This window comes from Malaclemys terrapin, chromosome 10 (genome assembly GCF_027887155.1).
Source record: "Malaclemys terrapin pileata isolate rMalTer1 chromosome 10, rMalTer1.hap1, whole genome shotgun sequence".
Taxonomy (NCBI): domain Eukaryota; kingdom Metazoa; phylum Chordata; order Testudines; family Emydidae; genus Malaclemys; species Malaclemys terrapin.
Window position 1 is genome coordinate 7,048,355 of NC_071514.1, and position 24,551 is coordinate 7,072,905.

The 24,551-nt window shown below is 48.8% G+C and overlaps 2 protein-coding genes across 7 annotated transcripts in view; one reads left to right on the forward strand and one right to left on the reverse strand.

Annotated features, from left to right (window-relative positions):
* Positions 1–16,489, forward strand: part of SLC51B (solute carrier family 51 subunit beta) — a 49,342-nt gene extending 32,853 nt beyond the window's left edge. For all 4 annotated transcript variants that reach the window (XM_054041530.1, XM_054041527.1, XM_054041529.1 and 1 more), the window contains exons 2-6: positions 8,846–8,944; positions 9,981–10,355; positions 11,038–11,181; positions 12,912–13,002; positions 15,797–16,489. In XM_054041530.1, coding sequence (XP_053897505.1) covers positions 8,890–8,944; positions 9,981–10,355; positions 11,038–11,181; positions 12,912–13,002; positions 15,797–16,019 — 888 coding nt within the window. In that variant the 5' untranslated portion in view covers positions 8,846–8,889 and the 3' untranslated portion in view covers positions 16,020–16,489. The remainder of the gene's footprint in view (positions 1–8,845; positions 8,945–9,980; positions 10,356–11,037; positions 11,182–12,911; positions 13,003–15,796) is intronic.
* RASL12 (RAS like family 12) overlaps positions 16,447–24,551 on the reverse strand; it is a 30,395-nt gene continuing 22,290 nt past the window's right edge. For all 3 annotated transcript variants that reach the window (XM_054041533.1, XM_054041534.1, XM_054041532.1), the window contains one exon: positions 16,447–19,220. In XM_054041533.1, the coding sequence (XP_053897508.1) occupies positions 18,836–19,220 (385 nt within the window). In that variant the 3' untranslated portion in view covers positions 16,447–18,835. The remainder of the gene's footprint in view (positions 19,221–24,551) is intronic.

Sequence of the window (24,551 nt, forward strand, 5' to 3'; positions counted from 1 at the left end):
TCTAGTGTATCTACCACGCCTCCTAGTTTAGTGTCATCTGCAAACTTGCTGAGAGTGCAGTCCACACCATCCTCCAGATCATTAATAAAGATATTAAACAAAACTGGCCCCAGGACCGACCCTTGGGGCACTCCGCTTGAAACCGGCTGCCAACTAGACATGGAGCCATTGATCACTACCCGTTGAGCCCGACGATCTAGCCAGCTTTCTATCCACCTTACAGTCCATTCATCCAGCCCATACTTCTTTAACTTGGTGGCAAGAATACTGTGGGAGACCGTATCAAAAGCTTTGCTAAAGTCAAGGAATAACACATCCACTGCTTTCCCCTCATCCACAGAGCTAGTTATCTCATCATAGAAGGCAATTAGGTTAGTCAGGCACGACTTCCCCTTCCCCATGCTGACTGTTCCTGATCACTTTCCTCTCCTCTAAATGTTTTATAATTGATTCCTTGAGGACTTGCTCCATGATTTTTCCAGGGACTGAGGTGAGGCTGACTGGCCTGTAGTTCCCCGGATCCTCCTTCTTCCCTTTTTAAAAGATGGGCACTACATTAGCCTTTTTCCAGTCATCTGGGACCTCCCCCGATCGCCATGAGTTGTCAAAAATAATGGCTAATGGCTCTGCAATCTCATCCGCCAACTCCTTTAGCACCCTCAGATGCAGTGCATCCGGCCCCATGGACTTGTGCACGTCCAGTTTTTCTAAATAGTCCCGAACCACTTCTTTCTCCACAGAGGGCTGGTCACCTTCTCCCCATGCTGTACTGCCCAGTGCAGCAATCTGGGTGCTGACCTTGTGCGTGAAGACAGAGGCAAAAAAATCATTGAGTACATTAGCTTTTTCCACATCCTCGGTCACTAGGTTGCCTCCCTCATTCAGTAAGGGGCCCACACTTTCCTTGATTTTCTTCTTGTTGCTAACATACCTGAAGAAACCCTTCTTGTTACTCTTAACATCTCTTGCTAACTGCAACTCCAAGTGTGATTTGGCCTTCCTGATTTCACTCCTGCATGCCTGAGCAATATTTTTATATTCCTCCCTGGTCATTTGTCCAATCTTCCACTTCTTGTAAGCTTCTTTTTTGCGTTTAAGATCAGCAAGGATTTCACTGTTTAGCCAAGCTGGTCGCCTGCCATATTTACTATTCTTTCTACACATCGGGATGGTTTGTTCCTGCAACCTCAATAAGGATTCTTTAAAATACAGCCAGCTCTCCTGGACCCCTTTGCCCTTCATGTTATTCTCCCAGGGGATCCTGCCCATCTGTTCCCTGAGGGAGTCAAAGTCTGCTTTTCTGAAGTCCAGGGTCCGTATTCTGCTGCTCTCCTTTCTTCCTTGTGTCAGGATCCTGAACTCAACCATCTCATGGTCACTGCCTCCCAGGTTCCCATCCACTTTTGCTTCCCCTACTAGTTCTTCCCTGTTTGTGAGTAGCAGGTCAAGAAAAGCTCTGCTCCTAGTTGGTTCCTCCAGCACTTGCACCAGGAAATTGTCCCCTACACTTTCCAAAAATTTCCTGGATTGTCTGTGCACCGCTGTATTGATCTCCCAGCAGATATCAGGGTGAAGAAAGACAAACATGGCACAACCTGTGCAGGTTACAACAGCTGATCGCTCACCTTCCATATCACCGTCCTCTTAAGAACTTCCTCAACTGTTGCAGGAACTACTCAGAGAAACCTGCAGATGAAAGCCGCAGTGAGCTCTCCCCAGGCAAACTCCCGCTGTTAGCCTCTGCTGTTCACCGCTCAGCTGGTTCGCTGCTGACTGCCCTTATATACCAGTCAGGCCCACTCAAGGCCCACCTGGAACAAAGCACTCCCAATTCACACTTTTCAAACAAACAAGCAAGCAATCAAGCACACGGTCAATATCATAATAACTGTGAAAGGGCAGCTTGAAAGTCCGTGGTTCAGGTTTGAAATGCAAAGCTCTCTGGAACCATGTGCTCAGTTCAGGCTTTCATATGCTGGAGGCAGATAAATGGAATTCAGTGCAGTTTATTTTGTGTGTGAGAGAGATGAAGGAGGCTTTAAATATGGAGCTCCTGTCAGGAACATGTGGATGTAAAAGATCCCCTCACCGTTTCCATAATAGTAGGGGGTTTGCCCTAATGTCCTTTACCAAAATTTTCCCTTCTCCCACTCATGTGCAAAACGCTGCTCGGTTGCTGCTCTCCACCCCAGAGGTGGCTGCCTTTCATTGATATTTTATGGGGCCAAATCTTCTGACACCAATCTCCTGAATTCATTGCTGCCAATGGGAGTTTGATCTGAGCAAGGACTTTAGGATTTTGCCCACAGTTTATGAAGCATTTTGGGATAAAAGATACCATATAAATGTCAAATATTATTATTTGAACACGCTATTACACAGAAAACATCCCTTCACGATTTAAAATGTTCAGTGTTGGACTTCTCCTTTGGAGGTAACATTCAATTAAGTTGCTTCCTGTGGCACACCATAGTTTGCTTGCTCTTTCTATGGTGAATGATCTATCTGTAGGCTGACAAACTTAACGGAGAGTGAGGTAATACATCCTCCGGACAGGGGCTTTAGGGGTTTCATTCTCTAAACGGCAGTGCTATTGTAAAACATAACATTGCAGAATCACATTTGCACATGTACTGCCTATAGCATGACTTTCTGTCATGAGGAAATGAGCCTGCATGCTTAGCTGGCCATAAAATATGAACTTTGAATTGTTAAGAAATTGTAATCCTTGACCTACGGCCAGAAAAAAGCAACCGTTAGGTGAATAACCAGTAGGACAGATTTTTCATGTAATAGTCATCAGGGTCCTTCTTAGCCTGCATTAGGCAGCGTAATGTGTTGTTGAGCAATTTACCAGGGGCAGCTCTGGGGTCCAAAGAAACAACACGAGCTATTGAAATTAAAGCAAGAGTATGGAATGGATGCAAAAATCTCTGTGGTTATAATAATTACTGGAAAGACAGAGTAGCTCAGGGACTAGTGATGGGACGAAGAGTCATTTACCTAGAGGTAAGTCACAGTTCAAATCCAGAGCAGTTTGGGAGTGAAAGTTTTTACCATCTAGTGGCCTGAATAAATTGAGTCTCATGGGCTCAGTCCAGATCTTAGCAGGCAAGTATCCCCCTCACACACAGTCATGTACGTTTGTGGTAATTAGCCCCCTCATGGGCAGGCTCAACAAAGAGGCTAAGAACCGAATGGGCCACAGAGAGGGTTACCATACGTCCTCTTTTTCCCGGACATGTCCGGCTTTTCGGCACTCAAACCCCCGTCCGGGGGGAATTGGCAAAAAGCCGAACATGTCCGGGAAAATGGCGGCTCTGCTCCTCCCCTGACTCTTCGGCTCTGCTTAAGAGCCGGGCTGCCCGAGCGCTACCGGCTTCGGGCAGCCCCCGTGCCTCCGGACTCTGCGCCGCCGGAGCCCGGGAGGGGAAGTGCCTGGCCGGGGGTGCAGGGTCCGGAGGCAAGGGGGCTGCCCGAAGCCCAAGCACTATGTTGTACTTAAAGTACTGCACAGGATCTTTTCAGGGGGAATAAGGCAAAACGCCACATTTATTAGCAATACATGTATTCATTAACACTGTATTATATGCATATAATATATTACACTTACACTCACACACACACACAAACACACTCTGTCTTGTTGTTACCAATTAGTTGCTCCCCTTAACTTCACTGGCCAGGTGAGTTAGATGGAGGAGGGGGTGGAGCCGGGCTTCTGCCGATCCGGATCGATGCTCCCATGTTGACAAGACGAGACCCGGGGTTCTCTGCAAGACACCTCACTTTTATAGCAGCTTTCCTCTTATGCAAATCTGTACCAGATTCAAACTCTGTGTCTGTGTCCATTGGTCCTTTGTGCTGCTTTCTTTTGAGTGTTGTCCCAATGCTGCAAAGAGGGTGTTTCCAAAAGAAGATGCTTGCTTCTAACCCCCGAGGCCGTCAGTATGTCTGCTTGTCTTTAATGAGCCCACTTGACACGTTTTATTGTCCTTGGGTCTGGCTCCCAGCCCCTCTCCAACAGTTGAGGCTGTCTGGAGGTGCTGCCTTCCATGCCTTGCTCATTCACACCTCATTCATTCAACAGGGCAATTGATTAAGAGTGGGGGGGCGGGGAAGAGCTCTTGTTCTACTGCTAGCAAAAAGAAATGTTTCTTCTATCTTATTCTATCCTTAGGGGCTATAATATTATACCAAGGGCAATGCAAAGTTTCTAAATGAGGCTTTGATACAAAGTTCCATGAAAACAGAGGTCACACGTGGGTAGACCCACCACAAGGTTATATGAAGAGGCACAATGTAAAGTCATATGAAAATTATCAGAGATTTATCTACATTGTCCCCCTTTTGACCTCTCAAGAACAATTCTTGAGTGGTCACCATATAAATCTTTTGTATTTGTTGCAAACAAACCAAACAATTATAACCAGGTGAATATAACTAAAACCATTACAATTGATCAAACAGCAGATATAACATAAACAGAAATGCAAACAATTATAATTATAATAATTGGAAATACAACAAAACCATTACCATTACAATAATTGGGTACATTAACAAACAAAATGAGGCCCAAGTTTGATGCTGCAATAGCCATCAAACAATAAAAGTCACTGAGGTCAGGACCTTCTTAAGCACACACAACAAATAAGATTTTGTAGGAGTACCACAGTTGTTATGCAAGGTTAAGCTGATTTGGACTTAAACTAACATTCAGTTGCTAAAATGTTGTAGAATTCCCTGTTTTTAACAGTTGTTCTCAGAGGTTTCTGGGGACCTGAAAGATGGGGCCATACAATTATGGGCCAAGGTCTTACAGGTGATGGGGGCCCAAGAACTACCCTTCAGGGCTTGGGGAAATAGAATCAGAGTGCATAGAGGAAAGTGTGGAATTAACAATACAAGCAAATGTGACTAACAATACAAATGTATTAATAACAAAAATTAACAACAAAATGGCTATTAGAGAACCTAACAAAAAATAAACCTGATGCACTGGGGACCAAAGTGTTTTGGACACAAGTGGTATTGATAAATTGGATGGACATGGGGGAAGTAGAGAGAGGAAAAGACATTTACCCTGTCTAGTGTAGTATTCCCTCTTTTTCTAGACCCAATGCTAGCACAGGACACCACTAGAGACAGACACAGAACATGCAACACACAACACTGAACACAGACTTTGTTATGACACTATAACCATGGTATTTTATAACTCTTCAGCTGGTACCAGCTCTCCTGATGTTCTGGTTCAGAGCCTGAAAGATAGAAGCTTGGAAACAAATTAGCACAGTGCTTTCACCATGGCAGAACTTGCTTAGTCTCTGCCACAGTGTGTTTGGTACTCGGGGCTGCACAAATGCTAATTAAATGGTGCATTTTTTTGTGAGTGTAAATCCTCCCTTTCTCTCAGTAAAAGGGCGTTAACACTCCATTTAGAAAAAAAAATTTTTTTTTTTTAAATTTTGAGCCATTTTGCCATGGCCTGGAGATCTGAGGCAGAAGCAGGCCTTGTTGTTAACTGTTTCAATGGCATTTTGGCCCTGGGAGGAGGAATTTACCCAAATATCCCCCTTCCCAATCTCCAGAGGGGTCCCAAAGGTCTGCCCCCTTCTGGGGTCTCAAATGTTTCTTTTCCTGATGTTACTGCTGCTGTAAGATTTGAGAGTGCTGTTTTAACTCTCTGTACCCAACCTGTTTTCAGTTTCTCTATCTGTTGCTTGCCTGGGCCCGATCCTGCTTTTTCCAATAAACAGTTCCTTTCCATGGGCACAAGCCTTGTTCCACTACAAATTTAGCAAGGAGGGTGGGCTTTCCAACTAGCCCCCACCCTTCCTGGTCCCATTCCTTAAACATTTTCTTCAAAATTGTGAAATTACCACAATATTACTTACAAAAAACAAAACAAACATAAACCACACTACACTGCCCAAACTCCTATATCCTTCAGAGTTTGGTTTAACAGAACAAGATCTGCATTTTATGTTTTTAACCCACTCTGGGCCAGAGGGAGAGACGCTAAGCTTCCCTCTGTATTACTCGGTCTGCTACCACTGAGGGTTCATACACCAATTATACAAATCCTTCCCCGGATTAGATCCTTCCCCGGATCAGAGTGAGAAACACTAAGTTCTCCTCTTTAGCTCAGTCTTGCTACGGCTGAGGGTGTATGTACCTCTATAACACAATTTAAACCTAAACTCCTATATCCTTCAGAGTTTGGTTAGATCCTTCCCCGGATCAGAGTGAGAAACACTAAGTTCTCCTCTTTAGCTCAGTTATGAACACAATTTAAACCTAAACTCCTATATCCTTCAGAGTTTGGTTAATTAACTGAAAGTTTACACTCTTTTTCCTATAGTGCCAGGCTTGCTAAAGCTGGCGGTGTGCACACCAGTTTTATAATAACTGTGGGTTCTATGCTTGCTCCCCCTTTCGCATTCTCCACCAAAATGTTGTACTTAAAGTACTGCACAGGATCTTTTCAGGGGGAATAAGGCAAAACGCCACATTTATTAGCAATACATGTATTCATTAACACTGTATTATATGCATATAATATATTACACTTACACTCACACACACACACAAACACACTCTGTCTTTTTTCAGAGTAACAGCCGTGTTAGTCTGTATCCGCAAAAAGAAGAACAGGAGTACTTGTGGCACCTTAGAGACTAACAAATTTATTAGAGCATAAGCTTTCGTGGACTACAGCCCACTTCTTCGGATGCATACACAAACACTCTGTCTTGTTGTTACCAATTAGTTGCTCCCCTTAACTTCACTGGCCAGGTGAGTTAGATGGAGGAGGGGGTGGAGCCGGGCTTCTGCCGATCCGGATCGATGCTCCCATGTTGACAAGACGAGACCCGGGGTTCTCTGCAAGACACCTCACTTTTATAGCAGCTTTCCTCTTATGCAAATCTGTACCAGATTCAAACTCTGTGTCTGTGTCCATTGGTCCTTTGTGCTGCTTTCTTTTGAGTGTTGTCCCAATGCTGCAAAGAGGGTGTTTCCAAAAGAAGATGCTTGCTTCTAACCCCCGAGGCCGTCAGTATGTCTGCTTGTCTTTAATGAGCCCACTTGACACGTTTTATTGTCCTTGGGTCTGGCTCCCAGCCCCTCTCCAACAGTTGAGGCTGTCTGGAGGTGCTGCCTTCCATGCCTTGCTCATTCACACCTCATTCATTCAACAGGGCAATTGATTAAGAGTGGGGGCGGGCGGGGAAGAGCTCTTGTTCTACTGCTAGCAAAAAGAAATGTTTCTTCTATCTTATTCTATCCTTAGGGGCTATAATATTATACCAAGGGCAATGCAAAGTTTCTAAATGAGGCTTTGATACAAAGTTCCATGAAAACAGAGGTCACACGTGGGTAGACCCACCACAAGGTTATATGAAGAGGCACAATGTAAAGTCATATGAAAATTATCAGAGATTTATCTACAACTACCGGCTTCACGGTTTGCTGGGCAGCCTCCAGACCCTGCGCCCCTGGCTGGGCTCTTCCCCTCCTGGGCTCCAGCTGCACTGGGGAAGCGCCGGCCGGGGGTGCAGGGTCTGGGGGCTGCCCGGCAAACCGTGAAGCCGGTAGTGCTCGGGCAGCCCTTTCCCCGTGGCTGGGAGTGGGAGGGAGGAGGGGGCGGAGTTAGGGTGGGAAAGGGGCGGAGTTGGGCGGGGCTGGGGTGGGGAAATGGGCGGGGCCAGGGCCTGTGGAGGGTCCTCTTTTTTTATTTAATAGATATGGTAACCCTACTGACAGAGACTAAACAATCCCCAGACACAATCCCTCCAGCCGGGACTGAGGCACGCTGGTGGTGGGACAAACAGGCAGAGTGAGTGTAGGAGCTGAGGACTTCTTAAGGCGCGGGTGGTGGATGCTTGGCCTGCTGAGAGGAGCAAGAGGTGCCTGCTTCTAGGAGCTACTCGAGAAACAGGAGACACCTTCCCTTCAGCCTGGCACCAGGAGCTGCCTCCTCCCCCTTCTGATAGCTGAGCTCTCCACTCTCAAGACGTGGTCACTTCTTCTGCTTCCCTCTGACTGGCAGCAGATGCTCTCACAAGACGTATCGCTGGCAGGGCCGGCTCTGGGTTTTTTGCCGCCCCAGGCAAAAAAGCCTCCCACCGCCCCCCCGTCCCCCGGCGGGGAGCGCGGCAGGGGAGGGTGCCGAGCCCGGCCGCGGCCCTGCTCTCCCCAGCCAGCCGGAGCGCCGGGAGGAGGGCGGCGAGCCCGGCCGTGGCTCTGCTCTCCCCGGTGGCCGGAGCGCTGCCCCCCTCCAGGTGCCGCCCCCCAAGCACATGCTTGGAGGGCTGGTGCCTGGAGCCGGCCCTGATCGCTGGTTCCGGATGGCAGGGGAGCCAGTGAGGGAAGCAGCAGCCACTTGAGGAAGGAACAGAGGAAAGGAGCCTTGCTGGGAAAGGAGCTGGCTCCTGGCAGCAGGCCACGGGCAGCTCAGGGGATGACCACTCCCTGGGTGGCTCTTAGAATCAGCTCTGCATCCCATCCTGTCAGCTCAGCCTGGTGTAATGAGAAGCAAAGCAGCCCAGAAGTCGAAGCTGGACATCAGAACATACGTCTGATCTAGCAGGCAGTGGGAATGGGCTGGATCGCCCATTGCTCATGTGTTTAAAATGAGACAGAAGAGCGCACGGGTGCTGGACACTGGGAAATGGACATGCTTGGCCTAACATCTCTGATTCTTTTGAGCCTCTTACAGCAGCGACATTGTTTTGCATTGATATAGGCAGTGCCCTCTAATACTATCAAACTACCACAACCCAGGTTCTCAGGGTATCAAGAGAGTATCCATAACCTCTTGGCTGTTTTACTTTCCCAGGTTTCCAAGTACCATACTTCAAAGAAGCCCTCTCCATTTTCAGAATGGGACCTACAACTATGAAGTCCCTCTGGATAATCCTCTTTCTACTGGTGCAAGGTAGAGTCTTTGCTTGGGGAAAGGACAGTGTGAGGAGCATCCCCCGTACACCACGACAGCTCCTTGTCTGGAACTCTTACCCATGTCAGGCTGAGCAGGTGGCATTGGTGATCAGGGTTACAACATGAATCAGTCTGGGGAGTAGTGTTAGGTGCCCTACTTAGATGCACCCTCGCTTGCCTACATCTGCCTTCCCAGTGGCCACATTTGGCTTGAAAATGGGGTTTGCACCTGGAGTGGCTATTTCAATGCCTATCTGGCCATTGTCAAACACAGGTACCTGTTTGAGTGTGCGCATGCACACACGGTACCCGCGTGTGTAAATATAAGTGTGCTATTGCAGTCACGTGTTTACACAAGTGGGGCTCTAGCTCCTTGATCATTTGGCTGTCTACGTGCTGAGCCATGGGCCAGTTCTCCTCTAATCCGTATTGGCGTAAATCTGGAGTAACCTCAGCAACAGTTACTTCCGAATTCTGCCCTCACTTAGGCTGTTGCAATCCCATTGACGTCAGGGTTGTTACCTGAGGGTCACCGTGGGCCCAGTGTGACCCAACGTCATTCGCTACAGTGGGGGACTTTCTCGAACTGCCCATAGCAGAGATGTGCTAGGACTGAAATACCCAAAATGAGCTAGTGACACAATAAAAGGTCTAGCAGCTGAACTTGATATTCCCTGCAATCCCGAGAGAGACAGATCACAGATGTAGCTGAGCAGTTGGGTTGTAAGCTGGGGATGTTAATGGGGACATGGATATTCTCTTCCCCCAGCTTATAAAGGACTGCAGTGGATTTCCTTCTGCTCTTAGGCTCCTTGGAACAACAGGTTCAAATCCCAGGAGAGTTGACTCTGTCCTTCCAAGACAGGGAAAGCGAGCTCCATGCAATTCACTGCTTGTGTGGCTTTTGCATGAGTCCTGTCTGCTCCCCATAGACGTTAAAGATTGCTTGACTTGATTGCTGTCTGTACCATGCTTTGTAGGTAACTGTCCCATCCGTACAGGGTGACTGTGCTCAAACTCTGGTTTCTTTGCAGGCACACGGGGTTTTCTCATTCAAAACGCTAAAGTCAAGCTGTGTTTACAAGCCAGCACGACAGATGAGAATTTACTTTTAGCGGACTGTAATCCCACGTCAGAGTTCCAACACTGGTCTTGGCAAGACAATTCCTTGATCAATCAAGGCACCAGGAAATGTCTGTCTACAGATGAAGCCAACAGCGTGCGGTCAAGTCCCTGTGAAAGTGCAGCACATGCAAACTGGGAGTGTGTTAATTTCACGCTGCACTCTGTGGGCAGCACCCCTATGTACCTGACTGCAGATAAGAATAAAGCCGCTCTGGCGAATACAAAAAGCCCAAGTTCCCGATGGCGAGTCAGTCGGGGGCAGAGTGTCTGTGATCAGAAGCCAGGTAAGCATCAGACACCAAAAAGAAAAGACACTCACTAAACACGTGCAACACTTGCTAACAATATGCAATGAGGTTGCGGTGTTCTTGCCATCCTGTGTATCACACACAAAGGGGATCCGTAATCAGCTGAAAAATATCAATGCTGTTCACTAGACAGCCGTCTCCCACAAGTAATAAAGGGCTTTAACAAGCAGGCAGTTAGGTATTGATGCTATAGGTCCCATAAGGTGGAAAGTCAACTTCAGATTTCTGAGTCCCTTTAGGTAAAACCTCAGTATAAAAGAACTAGATCTAGTCTCATTGAACTCAAAGGAAGAGTGCCACTGACTTCCTGATTTAAGTAAGAAAACCTGACTAATAACATAACCTGACTAAACCATAAATAAGAAAACCTGACTAATAACAAAGATCCATATGGAGCAATCGCAAATATTTCTCTCAGATTCCTGTTCCTGGGATACCCTGAGCCACATTTTTAGCTCTAGGCTCTGTTTGCAGGCTCGCTTTTGCACATGCAACTGGCTGTGCCCCAAACCCCCATTTTGCATACTTGAGTTGCACCTGCACGAATGTACGTGAGAAACAAGAGAAATTCAGCCCTGTTAATCAGTAGCAAGGTTCTTCCATCTTGTGCATTTGCAACAGAAACTGACATCCCGTCTATCTTTCTGTTTTTTCACAGCAAAGGCAGAGGGCAGTAGATATTTCGCTTTGGCTCTTACCAGCACACAAAAGCATGACGAGGTGGAAGGCAATCCCACTCCTGGAATGCCTATGTCTCAAGAACAACTACAGGAGATGTTGTGGTTTTTCCGGAGCGGAGATTGTAAGTACCATAAATAAACATGGTAGATGGTCGGGGCTGCAGGGGAAACAAACGTCTGGTTGTGAACCTTGTTGGCTAGTGGCAGATAGCAAGGAGAGTTACTCCAACCGTAGAGGATGGCCAGAAATGGTTTTCCTGTCCCGTGAGAGTTTTTCAGTTTCCAAAATTTTTTTTTTACTTGGGTGATTTTTAAAACTGGCTCTTTCCCACCAACAATTTCAGTGTTGATAAATCAGCCTTTTCCCAAAACATGTTTCATAAGAAAATTCCCGACTAGCTCTCTCCAGAGGTAGCTGCCTATGTTACAAACCTAGGTCCTTCCTTGGCTTTAGCAGGGTCTCTAGAATCAAGAGGCAAATACAAGTGGGATGGGGGACATCTTATTACCGAGATCTCCTTCACAGATTTCTACATCCCACTTGGAAACGGCTCCAGTGTGCTGGTCGACCTTTCTGCCCAATGGGTCTTCCAGCCATTGAAGCAAAGGTCTGTGATCATGGGCTGCTTCAGCAGAACAGGAGGCACGGCTCGATGTGGGTTGACCTGAGGACATACGGTCAATCCCACGCCCACTGAGCAAAGCTCCCCTTGACTTTTGGGGTGCAGGATCAGCGTCCTAGCGCCCAACGGAAAAAGCCAGGCTATCCTGGGCTAGAGCTGGCTCCAGAGACTGGTACAAAAAACATTGGTATTAAATCCAAAAAAGAGTGTGCAGAAGAGCTCAAGCATGCCATGGAGTTTGATCTTTAAATATGAGCTTTTAATGGACCAAGTCCCAAAGTCAATGGAGTTTTGCCTGAATAAGGACTTCAGGTCTGGACCGCTTGTGATTACTTGCTGATAACACCCCAGGACAAATAACTTCCACTCGCTGCTTCAGCCCTAGACTCCCTCCTTCTGTTTGGGTAAAAGCCCACTCACCCCTTTCGAGGTTTAATTCTGCCAGGTCCTTTACACTCCTGACAAGCAGCTGCCTTGGGGGGGGCTCCTGAGTTGGGGGTCACAGCCTAGGTGATGTGTCCTCAGGAGCCGGCCACGTACGGGCACTTTAGAGGTCCTGCAAGGTCACAGGGACTACCCTGCGAACTGTCCTGCCTTTCACAACACTTGTGAAATCAATGGGGGCAGAGGTGGCAGCGAGCCGTCGGTTTCTCAGGTCCTTGGCTGACTGATTCTTGCTCAGGCTCTGGGTCTAACTGACCGTCATAGGTGGAGTTGGGAAGGAATGTTCCCTCAGGTCAGATTGGCAGCGACCTTGGGTTTTTTTTCCCCTGCCTTCCTCTGCAGCCTGTGGATGCGGGTTGCTTGCCCCGATTACCTGGGTATAGCTCATTAACCATTTCCCTGCCATTGCAGGGACCTGGGGCAGTGGTGCACTCTCCTGTTCTTTCCCAAAGACACCCAACAGTCTAGCCTCCTGTGGGCTGTAATCCTTTGGTCTCATTTCGGTGGTTGGGTCAGTGTGTAGATGCAGAGTGGGGCTGGTGGCCTGGGATCTACAGGAGGTCAGACTGGGTGATCTGGTGGGCCTTTCTGGCCTCAAACTCTATCACTCTTTGAAGGGAGCTCAGCACAGGCCCCTTTGCACTCCCCTAATCCTGCAGCTGGTTTGCACCAAACTCATCCACCCCGCACAACCCGGAGCACCCCCGACAGAACTTGGCTGTAACATGCTTGTCAGAATGGCTCTGCACACACTGACTTCCCTTGTCAATGCTTCTCCCCCGCAGCATCCACGTGGAATTACTCCATTTTAGTCCTGTCCTTTGTGGTTCTGTTTCTGGGCCTCCTTCTTCTGGGAATAAATATCATGGCAAACAGGTAAGACACACAGAACTTTAGGGGTACAGGGAGGCTGTAAACCCCACTGCTGGGGCACAGGGGAGAACAAGGCCACGGAGACACTGGGGCAGCGCCTGGAGGAGGAACAGTTGCTAAACCCTGTACAGAGTGTCCCATGGATGTACTCCTGAGCGGGACAAGGCTGTAATTTCCTCAGTGCTTGTCCTTCACGGCAGCCAGAGTAGGGACACTGGCTTCCTCCTCCTCAGGTGCACGGGCTCTCTGCATGCGTAATGCCGACAGAACCCAGTTGTCGGCGGGGGGATTGAACCTGTGGCCTCTGGAGCTTAAATCATGGGCCTCTCCCGCATGAGCTAAAAGCAAGCTGGCTGTTAAGCAGACTGATTTAACTCTCTCGTTAAGTGGTCTCGGTGCCACTAGCTGGGACAGAACACCACACCCAGAAGGTGTGTGGGTTACACATGCTCCCCCCGACACCCACCCAGCACCAGCCAGGACACGGCCTATGGGATTTTGGTTGAGGAACATGCTATCTTAAATGGGATCTTTATTATGATTGGTTTTAAGTAGTGGTGATCCAAGAAATCATTCCAGTGGGGGTCCACACAAAGACGGGGCCATTTTCAAACCTATTCCAGTTCTTACTTACCCACTAAGTCAGGGGTCAGCAATGTTCGGCACGCGGCTCGCCAGGGTAAGCACCCTGGCGGGCCGGGCCAGTTTTATTTACCTGCTGACGCGGCAGGTTCGGCCGATCGCGGCCCCCACTGGCTGCGGTTCGCCGTCCCGGGCCAATGGGGCCGGCAAGAAGCGGCGCGGGCGAGCGATGTGCTGGCCACGGCTTCCTGCCGCTCCCATTGGCCCAGGACGGCGAACCGCGGCCAGTGGGGGCCGCGATCGGCCGAACCTGCCGCGTCAGCAGGTAAATAAAACTGGCCCGGCCCGCCAGGGTGCTTACCCTGGCGAGCCACGTGCTGAACGTTGCCGACCCCTGCACTAGGTTGCTAATTTGAATGCACTGCACATTTGTAGTGACTGAAAGCTGCCGAGTGGTCAGCAGAGAAATTATTATGATTGTGTGCCAAAAAAAAATCACTTGCACATCTGAAATATTAGTTTAATAAGAATTAACACTTTGCATTTCCATCATGCTTTTGACCTGTTTCCTGATGTATCATGCGAAGGCAGGCAACTGTTATCCCTCTTTTATGGATGAAGTAAGTGATTCCTAGAGAGGTTTAGCATCTTAATGCCCCATTCCCACAGTGGAAGAAATCCCAGATCTGTGCTCATTCCTTTAGACCAGGAAGGAAGGCCTAGTGGTCAGTTCAGTTTCTTGTTCTGCTCTACCACCAACTTCTTGTATGACCTTGGGTAAGTCACTTAGCCTTTCCGTGCCTCAGTTTCCCCACACATAAACTGGAGATAATAGCATGTCTCTAACTCACAGAGCTACTAGGCAGAAAGATCCATTTAAAAAAGATACTCTGAAAACGGGGGCTGAATAGGTACCGAAGATAGATAAAGCTGCCCCTTTGCCTCGCCTATTCAAAATAAACGTTCACACCGTTTGGTTTCTAGAGCAACAGTATGATTGAATCATTGTCAGATACAAGCATCAGAGAATGTGTCAAACCTCATAATCCAGGTTCTGCTGGAATAACAAGTATTACACCACTCTGCTGGACTAAAACACATTGGCCGGGTACCACAGAGCTGAGAATGAGTCTTCTCCTAAAGCAACAATCTTTGCACCTCACTCAGGCTATAAGAAGAAGAGTTCCTCTTCATCTAAGAGAAAAAAGCAGCCGCAGCAAAGCGTTAGGCATTTGATTTAGACCAGGGGTGGCCAAACGTACTGATCCTCCGAGCTGCCTACGACAGTCTTCAGAAGTTCAGGAGCCCTGGCGCACCTGCTGGGCTTCAGCACCACAAAAGGCGCCTACTGGGGCTCAGGGCTTCAGCCCTGCAGGGAAGGGAGTCCCGGGACTTCAGCCCCGCTCCTGCTGAAGCCCGGCAGGCACGCCCCATGGGCATGAAGCCCTGAGAACCCCCCTCCCCGTTGGGCAGAAAGCAGAGGTGACGTGTCGGGGCGGGGGACAATTGGGATCGTGTGCCTCACCCCGATTTTTGCCAGGGTTTGCTGGCCCCACTCGGTCACATGGTGCCGCCAGGCCCCCTCCCTGCACAGCAGCTGCTGGAGCCAGCAAGCTGGGAGCTGCGGCTGTGGGGAGAGGCAGTGGCAAACAGCTGGGGGCTGCAGGGAGAGCTACTGCTTTTGCTGCTGTCTTTCCCCGCGGAGCTGACACCTGGGAGCTGTAGGGAGGGGCCGCTGAGGGTAAGGGGGGCACACTCGGGAGGCACATGACTCAAGCTATTGTGGGAGGCAAAGCTTTACATTGTGCCCCCCCACTCTCAGCAGGCACCAGTTGTCTCTGGCAGAAGCCCCGAGCTCCCCCTCGCCCCCCAGTCTGGTCGATGGAGAAGGGACGGGCGGGGGGGCTTTGCGAGCTGCACTTTAACTGTAAAAGAGCTGCATGTGGCGCGCGAGCCAGGGGTTGCCCACCCCCGATGTAGACAATTTGATGTACGATGTTTTCTCGTTGGATTCGTTGTAATAAGATAAACGGCGGCTGTGGGTACTAAATCACTTCACTCCACTTACACGCTCTGGGGTTTCTAAACATCAGCAGCTAATGTCCGCCCCATGCCAAGCCGCGCATACACCAGTTTCACACCTGCCGCCCGAAAGCCTGCACTGAGCCTGCGGTTTCACTTCTTGCTTCTTTTTGTATCCCTCCCTCCCCATTAGAAATAGGAAGATTATCCTCATGTATGAACAAACTGCCAAAACTGCCAAACCAGGTGAGCCAGAAGCCAAGCCACCCTTTGTGGATTTGAAGGAAGATAATAACTTGAATCCTTTAACACAAGATTTGCTGCCGAAAGGACAAAGCCCAGGGGAGGTTTTGGTTCAGTGGAAGGATGGCAACGTTACAGCCCTGTATGCGGACAAGTCAGAGGAGGACATGTAACAGCGAGCGCAATCCGAGTCTAGACCCCAGACAAATAGTTCACCAAGTGTTGTGTATCTAAATTCATGCTGACTGGAGCTTGGGAAGTTAGGCACAGTTTATCAAGGGGAATAAAAAGAAATACAGAGGAGATTCCTCAGCATGAGCCACTCTTGGCTCAGATAGTCTGGTCTGGTCCCACCTGCTTTGATGGCAATATGGCCTGATCCTTACCTGCTGCTGTCATTTGGTTCCAAGGTTACTCCTACATGCCAGCTTTGCCCACCCTCTCTCAGCTGTCACTCGCTTCCACTGCAAAACAATTATATGAGCCAAACCAGACAAGGAAGGGGGGAGGATTTTCCTGCGGTCAGCCAGGGAATGCGTGCTTTTAAAAAACTCTGCGAAGGTTCATCGGGAAAACGCTGAAGCTAAGCAGATGTGCTGATGCTTTGTCAAAAGTCGCCTTTATTAAAATATTTTCCAAAGTAGTTGATTGAAATTGAGTAATTATAGATACATGACTTTACTCTGCAGAGAAGTGCAACTCCATACAGAAGCAGAGCAGTTACTGTCCCCAAACCAGGTACAAAAAGGAAAATAAAGTACATAACCTTTCTTAAGGAAAATGGCCTGTTCATTGTGAATTTTGCCCTTGGTTGAGTGTTATTGAGCATTCTCCACCGAGAGCATGGAATGGAGACACCCACAAATAATTTAAGAAAAATGGAAAATATATCAATCTTATACACAAACAATTTTGTTTAAATCCACCCAATAAAGGACTATTCCATTGGCAAAGTCTTTGAAAAGGAACATTGCATTGTAAAAAAAAATTACAAAATATATTTTTGGTACAAGTTATTTCAATGCGTAGGCATTGTTTTTATATACCTGGAAGTGTTTATTCTGCTGCAATTATATTTGCAATGTTTTTTCATTTCATTTAAAAACCTCACCTTGCTTATTGCTTAAACAGCAAAATGCAAACACTGCTGATTTGATTTGCTATGCATGCCATCAGCTTTGTTTGAATTATTTAAATCAATGTGTCACTGGATGGGCAATATACATTTATAGACTAACAGGAGTACTTGTGGCACCTTAGAGACTAACAAATTTCTTAGAGCATAAGCTTTCGTGGACTACAGCCCACTTCTTCGGCTGTTACTCTGAAATTTATAGACTAGACTCCACCCTTTGTACGTTTCTGGATTCTAGTTGCTGTTGTCCATACCAGCTGCAGTGTGCTAACATTCCACTAGGGGGGGCTCTGTGGTCATTAAATGAAACATATTGGCCTTGAAGCACTTTGTGTCAACATTTTGCTAGCTTTCGCTGAACATAATACTAGCAATAAGGACTTTCATCTGCACACGCGCTGTAGCAAGTTACCTGAAATGGGATTTGTAGATCTCTAACCAATGGACCTGTTCCTGCTCCCATGGAAGTGAAGGGGAGTTTTTCCATTGATTTCAATGGGAGTCGCACAGGATACAAACTCTGGATTTGCAGACCAATCCAGTTAGGGCTGTAAATACATATTAGTCATTTTAGGGGACAGAACCTTAGAAGAACACTGACATTTTAACAAACACTGGAAATCTAGGAAATTTTCAGTTACAGAAACCCTTTAAAAAACACTACAAAAACCCTAAAGTTGGAAGGTATGGAAATTCAGAGTCAAGGTACCCCAAACAACCTTATCTTCGACATGTATCTCTGACCACCTTCGATCCGGATTCATCAGACATTATGCCTTCACCCTGCAGATCTTCAGCACTGACAACATGAGCTAAATACTACAGCTTGTCCGGAGTACATCAATTCCACGTCATGGTAACTTTCGAGGTTGCAAAGAGAAAGAGGCCCCTGGGATGAGAGAGACCTGGGTTCATGTCCCTGGTCTGCCAGAGTCAAAGTGATCTGGGAAGAAAACTCTGCTGTGAATCAGCCAGAAGCAGGAACTTTCACCCCGGCCTCCCTCATCCCAGGACAGTGCACTGACAACTCACCTGCTCTCCCACAGGCCAGCTGAATGACTGAGCCACTCAGCCACTTTCTCTCTCTCTCTGTCTAAAAACTTCCTGACAAAAGTTTGGTGAAAACCAATACGTCTTCACAAACTATCCTGGCTCTGATGAAGTCGTATATTCCAACCAGCTCCACCAAATATTCCCACTACTGGGTACCAAACTGGGCATTACGTTTGTGCCCTTTACATGATCACTGCATTTAGATACTCTGGACTCAGTTATTACATGGGCCACACCCCTTGTCTAAGCAGCTAGTGCGCATTTATGGGAGCTGATTTTTCAAGAAGTGGTGATACACATGTATAAGCAGAGGATCTGGCCTCTTGGGAGAACAATGTCAAGTTTATTTTTACCCTACGCACAGGGCGAGGACATTCAGCCTCTCATCCCGCTGACGTGACGAATAGAACATAGGCTTCATCTCTCCCTCTCTCTGTCCTGCTTCTGTTATAACAAAAAGCTCTATGAACACCCAGTGCCAATGCTAGGACTAATGTGCAAATATCATGTCAATACTGAGCTACAGGGACTGGACAAATAGTCAGTGATTTAGAAGGATGTTATGACAAAGTTTCAAACTCTTCTGCACTCAATCCCCGGCCTGTTCGCTGCATCCCTACCAAAGTGCTTTGCTGTAGTTCTAAGGCCAAGTGCAGTGTCAATAAATCACGGAAGATGGTCTGTAAGCCACTGTTGCCATGGAGATTGTCAAATATGCCACTGCAGAAGTTGGAGAAGGTTCCTTGGGATGCCAGGAAATCCAGTGGCTGCTCCTTTCCCATCCCTTGGAGGGGCCAAGGCTTAAAATATTTTAAAGCCCTTCAGTAAGGTCAACGTGGGAGCTTTCCTCTTGCTTTGAGCCCGTGACGACTTCACCGTGACCAGCTTGGCTTGTGCCACGGAGGGAATCTCTTTGTAGTTGACCGTGGAGAGAGTGTTGAGCGTGCAGCTAGCCAGGCCATGCTTGGAGGCCACGGCAGTCGGGGCAGCAAGGTGGAGGAAGGGCCTCTCCTCTGTGATGAACAGCGGTCGGACCTGCAGGTTCCTCTCCATCTCCCTCCTCACTTCCCGCGCCGCTTCATGGAACACGTGCTGCACAGCCTCGAACTCCAGGCAGGCAGAGACCTCGTAAAACAAGCACCCGTGCTTGGCAGCTAGAGACACCCCTTCGGCCTTGGTGACCTGTCTGACAAAGGAGAACAGGAAGGGGTGTGAGCCAAGCAGAGACCACAAACCCTGACAGCTGATGCACAGGTCCAAGGCACAGGCTCAGGGCCTGAGATCATTTCTCCCTCTAGTGGCCAGCCCTAGCCACTGCAACAGCCTGATACAGAGTGGCAGCTTATAGAGAGGGCTTGAGCACGAGATAAAGGAATTTATGCTGTAGAGCCTGATCCATTTAAGTCAATGACAAAACGCCCATGGACTTCATTAGGTCTTGGTTTGCTTCACACTAACTACCCTATTGCCTGGATATGCACAGCCACAATTTATTACACTGGTACCCTTCTAAAAGGAGGGTTCAGGCCCCGATTCAGCAAAAACTTAACATTAAACATGTGAGTAGTCCTATTAAAGTCAAGGCGTTTAAGCCAGTTGGACTATTCCTATGCTTAGTTAGGCATGTACTGACTTAAGGCCTTAGATGCCACAAAGCTAGGAAGTATGGTAAGAGACTTCCCTGGGTTAACCAGGAAACCTTCAATGATCTGAAACTCAAAAAAGAGTCATACAAAAACGTGGAAACTAGGTCAAATTACAAAGGATAAATATAAACAAACAACACAAGTATGTAGGGACAAAATTAGAAAGGCCAAGACACAAAACAAGATTAAACTAGCTAGAGACATAAAGGGTAACAAGGAAACGTTCTACAAATACATTAGACGTAAGAGGAAAACCAAGGACAGGGTAGACTTGTTATTTAATGAGGGGTAGAAAACAATAACAGGAAATGGCAGAAGTGCTAAATGACTCTTTTGTTTCAGTTTTCACCAAAAAGGTTAGGAGCGATTGGATGTCTAACACAGTGAATGCCAGTGAAAATGAGGTAGGATCAGAGGCTAAAATAGGAAAAGAACAAGTTAAAAATGACTTAGACAAGTTAGATGTCTTAAAGCCACCAGGGCCTGATGAAATACATCCTAGAATGCTCAAGGAGCTGACAGAGGAGATATCTCAGCCATTAGCGATTATCTTTGAAAAGTCATAGAAGATGGGAGAGATTCCAGAAGACTGGAAAAGGGCAAATATAGTGCCAATCTATAAAAAGGGAACTAGGACAAGCTGGAGAATTACAGACCAGTCATCTTAACTTCAGTGCCCGGAAAGATAATGGAGTAAATAATTAAGCAATCAATTTGCAAGCACCTAGAAGACAATAAGGTGATAAGTAACAGCATGGATTTGTCAAGAACAAATCATGTCAAACCAACCTAATAGCTTTCTTTGACAGGGTAACAAGCCTTCTGGATATGGGGGAAGTGGTAGCTGTGGTATATCTTGACTGTAGTAAGGCTTTTGATACAGTCTCACATGACCTCCTCATAAACAAACTAGGGAAATACAACCTAGATGGAGCTACTACAAGGTGGGTGCATAACTGGTTGGAAAACTGTTCCCCGAGAGCAGTTATCAATGGTTCACAGTCAAGCTGGAAGGGCATAATGAGTGGGGTCCCGCAGGGATCAGTTCTGGGTCTGGTTCTCTTCAATATCTTCATCAGTATTTAGATAATGGCATACAGCGTACACTTACAAGGTTTGTGGATGATACTAATCTGGGAGGGGTTGCAAGTGCTTAGGAGGATAGGATTAAAATTCAAAATGATCTGGACAAACTGGAGAAATGATCTGAAGTAAACAGGATGAAATTCAATAAGGGCAAATGCAAAGTACTCCACTTAGGAAGGAACAATCAGTTGCACACATACAAAATGGGAAATGACTGCCTAGGAAGGAGTACGGCAGAAAGAGATCTGGGGGTCATAGCGGATCACAAGCTAAATATGAGTGAACAGTGTAACACTGTTACAAAAAAAGTGAAGATCATTCTGGGATGTATTATAGGGTTACCATTTGTCCGGATTCTCCCGGACATGTCCGGCTTTTCTGAGTTAAAAATAGCATCCGGGGGGAATTTGTAAATGTCCGGATTTCCACCCCAGGCAGAGCGCGCGTGGCTGACACGGCAGCCGGCCGGATCGTGCCACTCGCACGGGGCTCTGGCAGTCTGGAGCTCCTCCCCCTACTCCCCGCCCCCGCTGCCCCACGCGCCGCTGCGCAGCACTCTGCAAGGGCGGGGACCGGGCTATGCGCTCTGCTGGGGAGCGCGGCAGTGTGTCCGGCTCTGCGCGGAGCCTGACACGCTGTTCTGAGCGGCATGGTAAGAGGGCCAGGGGGTCAGAGAAGGGGCAGGGGGGTTCTGGAGGGAGCAGTCAAGAGACAGGGAGAGGGTTGGATGGGTCAGGAGTTCTGGGGGGGGCCGTCTGGGGGTGGGGGTGTGGATAAGGTTTTGGGCAGTCAGGGTACAGGTAGGGGGTACGGTCCTGGGGGGCAGGTGGGGGGGGTCTCAGGAGGGGGCAGTCAGGAGACAAGGAACAGGGAGGCTTAGGTAGGGGGTGGGGTTCTGGAGGGCAGTTAGGAGCAGGGGTCCCAGGAGGGGTAGTAAAGGGACAAGGAGTGGGGAGGGTTGGGAGTTCTGGGGGGCCGCTGTCATGGGGCAGGGGTGGGGAGAGGGATCGGAGCAGAGGGGTTTAGATGGGTCGGGAGTTCTAGGGGGGGCTGTCAGGGGGTGGGGAGTGGTTGGATGGGACGTGGGAGTCCCAGGGGTCTGTCTGGAGGTGGGGGTGTGGATAAGGGTTGGGGCAGTCAGGGGACAGGTAGGGGATAGGGTCCGAGGGGGCCAGTTAGGATGGGGGGAGGGTCTCAGGAGGGGGCAATCAGGGGACAAGGAGCAGGGAGGCTTAGGTAGGCAGGGCCGGCTCCAGGCACCAGCCCACCAAGCATGTGCTTGGGACGGCGCCTGGAGGGGGGCAGCACGGCGGGGCACTCCGGCCCGAGAGCGGGGCCGCGACTGGGCTCGCCGCCCTCCCCGCGGCGCTCCTGCCACCGGGGGCTCTCCGCCCTCCCCTCGGCACTCTGGCCGCCGGGGAGAGCGGAGAGCCCTGGCCGGGCTCCCCGCCCTCCTCCCGGCGCTCTGGCCGCTGGGGAGAGCAGAGCCATGGCGGGCTCGCCGCCCTCCCCCCGGCGCTCCGGCCGGTGGGGGATTGCTCGGCGCCCTCCCCTGCCGCGCTGGCCCTGTAGGTAGGGGGTGGAGTCCTGGGGGGCAGTTAGGGGCAGGGGTCCCAGGAGGGGGCAGTCAGGAGACAAGGAGCGGGGGAGGGTTGGGGGTTCTGAGGGGGGCGGGAAGTGGGAGGGAGTGGAAGGGGCAGGGACGGGGCTAGGGCAGGACGGGGGCGTGGCTAGGGCAGGGATCCTCCTGTCCTCTTTTTTGATTGTTGAAATATGGTAACCCTAATGTATTAGCAGGAGTGTTGTAAACAAGACATGAGAAGTAATTCTTCCACTCTACTCCGTGCTGATTAGGCCTCAACTGGAGTATTTTGTCCAGTTCTGGGCCTCACATTTCAGGAAAGATGTGGACAAATTGGAGAAAGTCCAGAGAAGAGCAACAAAAGTGATTAAAGGTCTAGAAAACATGACCTATGAGGGAAGACTGAAAAAAAATTGAGTTTGTTTAGACTGGAGAAGAGAAGACTGAGGTGGGACATGATAACAGTTTTCAGTACATAAAAGGTTTTACAAGGAGTAGGGAGAAAAATTGTTCTCCTTAACCTCTGAGGATAGGACAAGAAGCAATGGGTTTAACTTGCAGCAAGGGCAGTTTAGATTGGACATTAGGGAAAACTTCCTAACTGTCTGGGTGGTTAAGCACTGGAATAAATTACCTAGGGAGGTTGTGGAATCTCCATCATTGGAGATTTTTCAGAGCAGGTTAGACAACACTTGTCAGGGATGGTCTAGTTAATACTTAGTCCTGCCATGAGTGCAGGGGACTGGACTAGATGACCTCTCGAGGTCCCTTCCAGTCCTATGATTCTATGATTAAAGCGTCATGAAATTACTCATTAGGAACTCACTATGGACCCAATCCAAAACCCACCAAAGTGAAGGGCAAAGTTTCCATTGGCTTCCAATAGCAGATCAAGCCCTACAGACTTTAAATGCCAAACGTCTACATTAACATGAGATCAAGTTTGCAAATTTGAACGTGAAAATGTCAGGAAATGCAAAAGTCCGAGACCTCAGCCTTGAACCACATATGTAGAGTCACGCTGTTCTGCGGCTCAGGCACAGAATACGTCTCTCCCTTCTGCCGTGCGGGTTGTCGTGGTGAAATAAAGCCTTGCTTGCTAGTTTGGCATTTTGGCCTGTGTTACTGCATCATATGATAGAAACCCACGTGCTCTACAATTCTTCGGCACAGGGAGACTGGCTCGCAGGTGCCATGGCTGCTGGAATCAATCAGCAGGCAAAGGGGGCTAGACACGCTGAAATACTTGGTCATGACTGAAGCTAGGAGGATGAAATCAGAGCTCCATATATTTTGACGTGGCCAGAACAGGACCCTGACTGTGCCGTGATTGTATCTTTATGCTAAAGCTACCAAACCCACTGGCATGGGGGCAATCAACTGTGACCTTGTTCCTTACCCCTGGACAATCGATCAATCAGTCATTGCCTTCCAACCCAAACTCACTTTCCAGAAAATCACTAGACTCTGTGTGTAACTGGGAGGGAAAAACCAGAGGGGAAACCCTAGTGATTACCTGATCTCTTCTTAAAAAAACCCACAACTGGTGTCCAGCTGCCTGGCCCCTGAGGAATGGAGGGCTAAGGCCATCTCAGCTTCTCCTCCTTCTCACACAGATGCTCAGGGGAAGGGCCATGATTGGGGAGGGTACCTTAGGGGAGCCACGCCCAGGCGCTTGGGGCTGGCTGGATCCCAAGCCTGAAGAGATTGTTGTCTGCCCCAGCAACCTCGATTGCTGGGAAGATCGTAGCTAGTAATGGGCCTGGCCCATGCCTTGATTACCAAAGCCCCGGCTGTCCTGACCAAGAGCCAGACTTTGACCTGCTCTCTCGAACCCCTGGAGACTTAGGGAGATGCAGGCCTGGACTGCTCAGGTCAGGCTTATCCGTACTCATAGCCGGAAGGAAAAAGGAGCGCCGTGAAATCCATCGAGCTACTGATGTTACATCAGACGTTGCACCTGGCACAAAACAGCAGGGAGCAAACAACCTGATGGTATTGACCTGGGAGGGAGGTGAAACTGGCCCAGAAGCTGTAGCCTTGAGGGGAACCAGGTGAGACTCTGCAGGGAGCAGGGTGACTCAGGCATTCTGGAGCAAACAAAGCCACTGCATGAGAGTAACTAGAACCTTTGCCATGTCCCCTGCGGTTCCAGGAACTTGGGCACGGCCGAAATGCATGGGGAATGTGTCAACATGCCCTC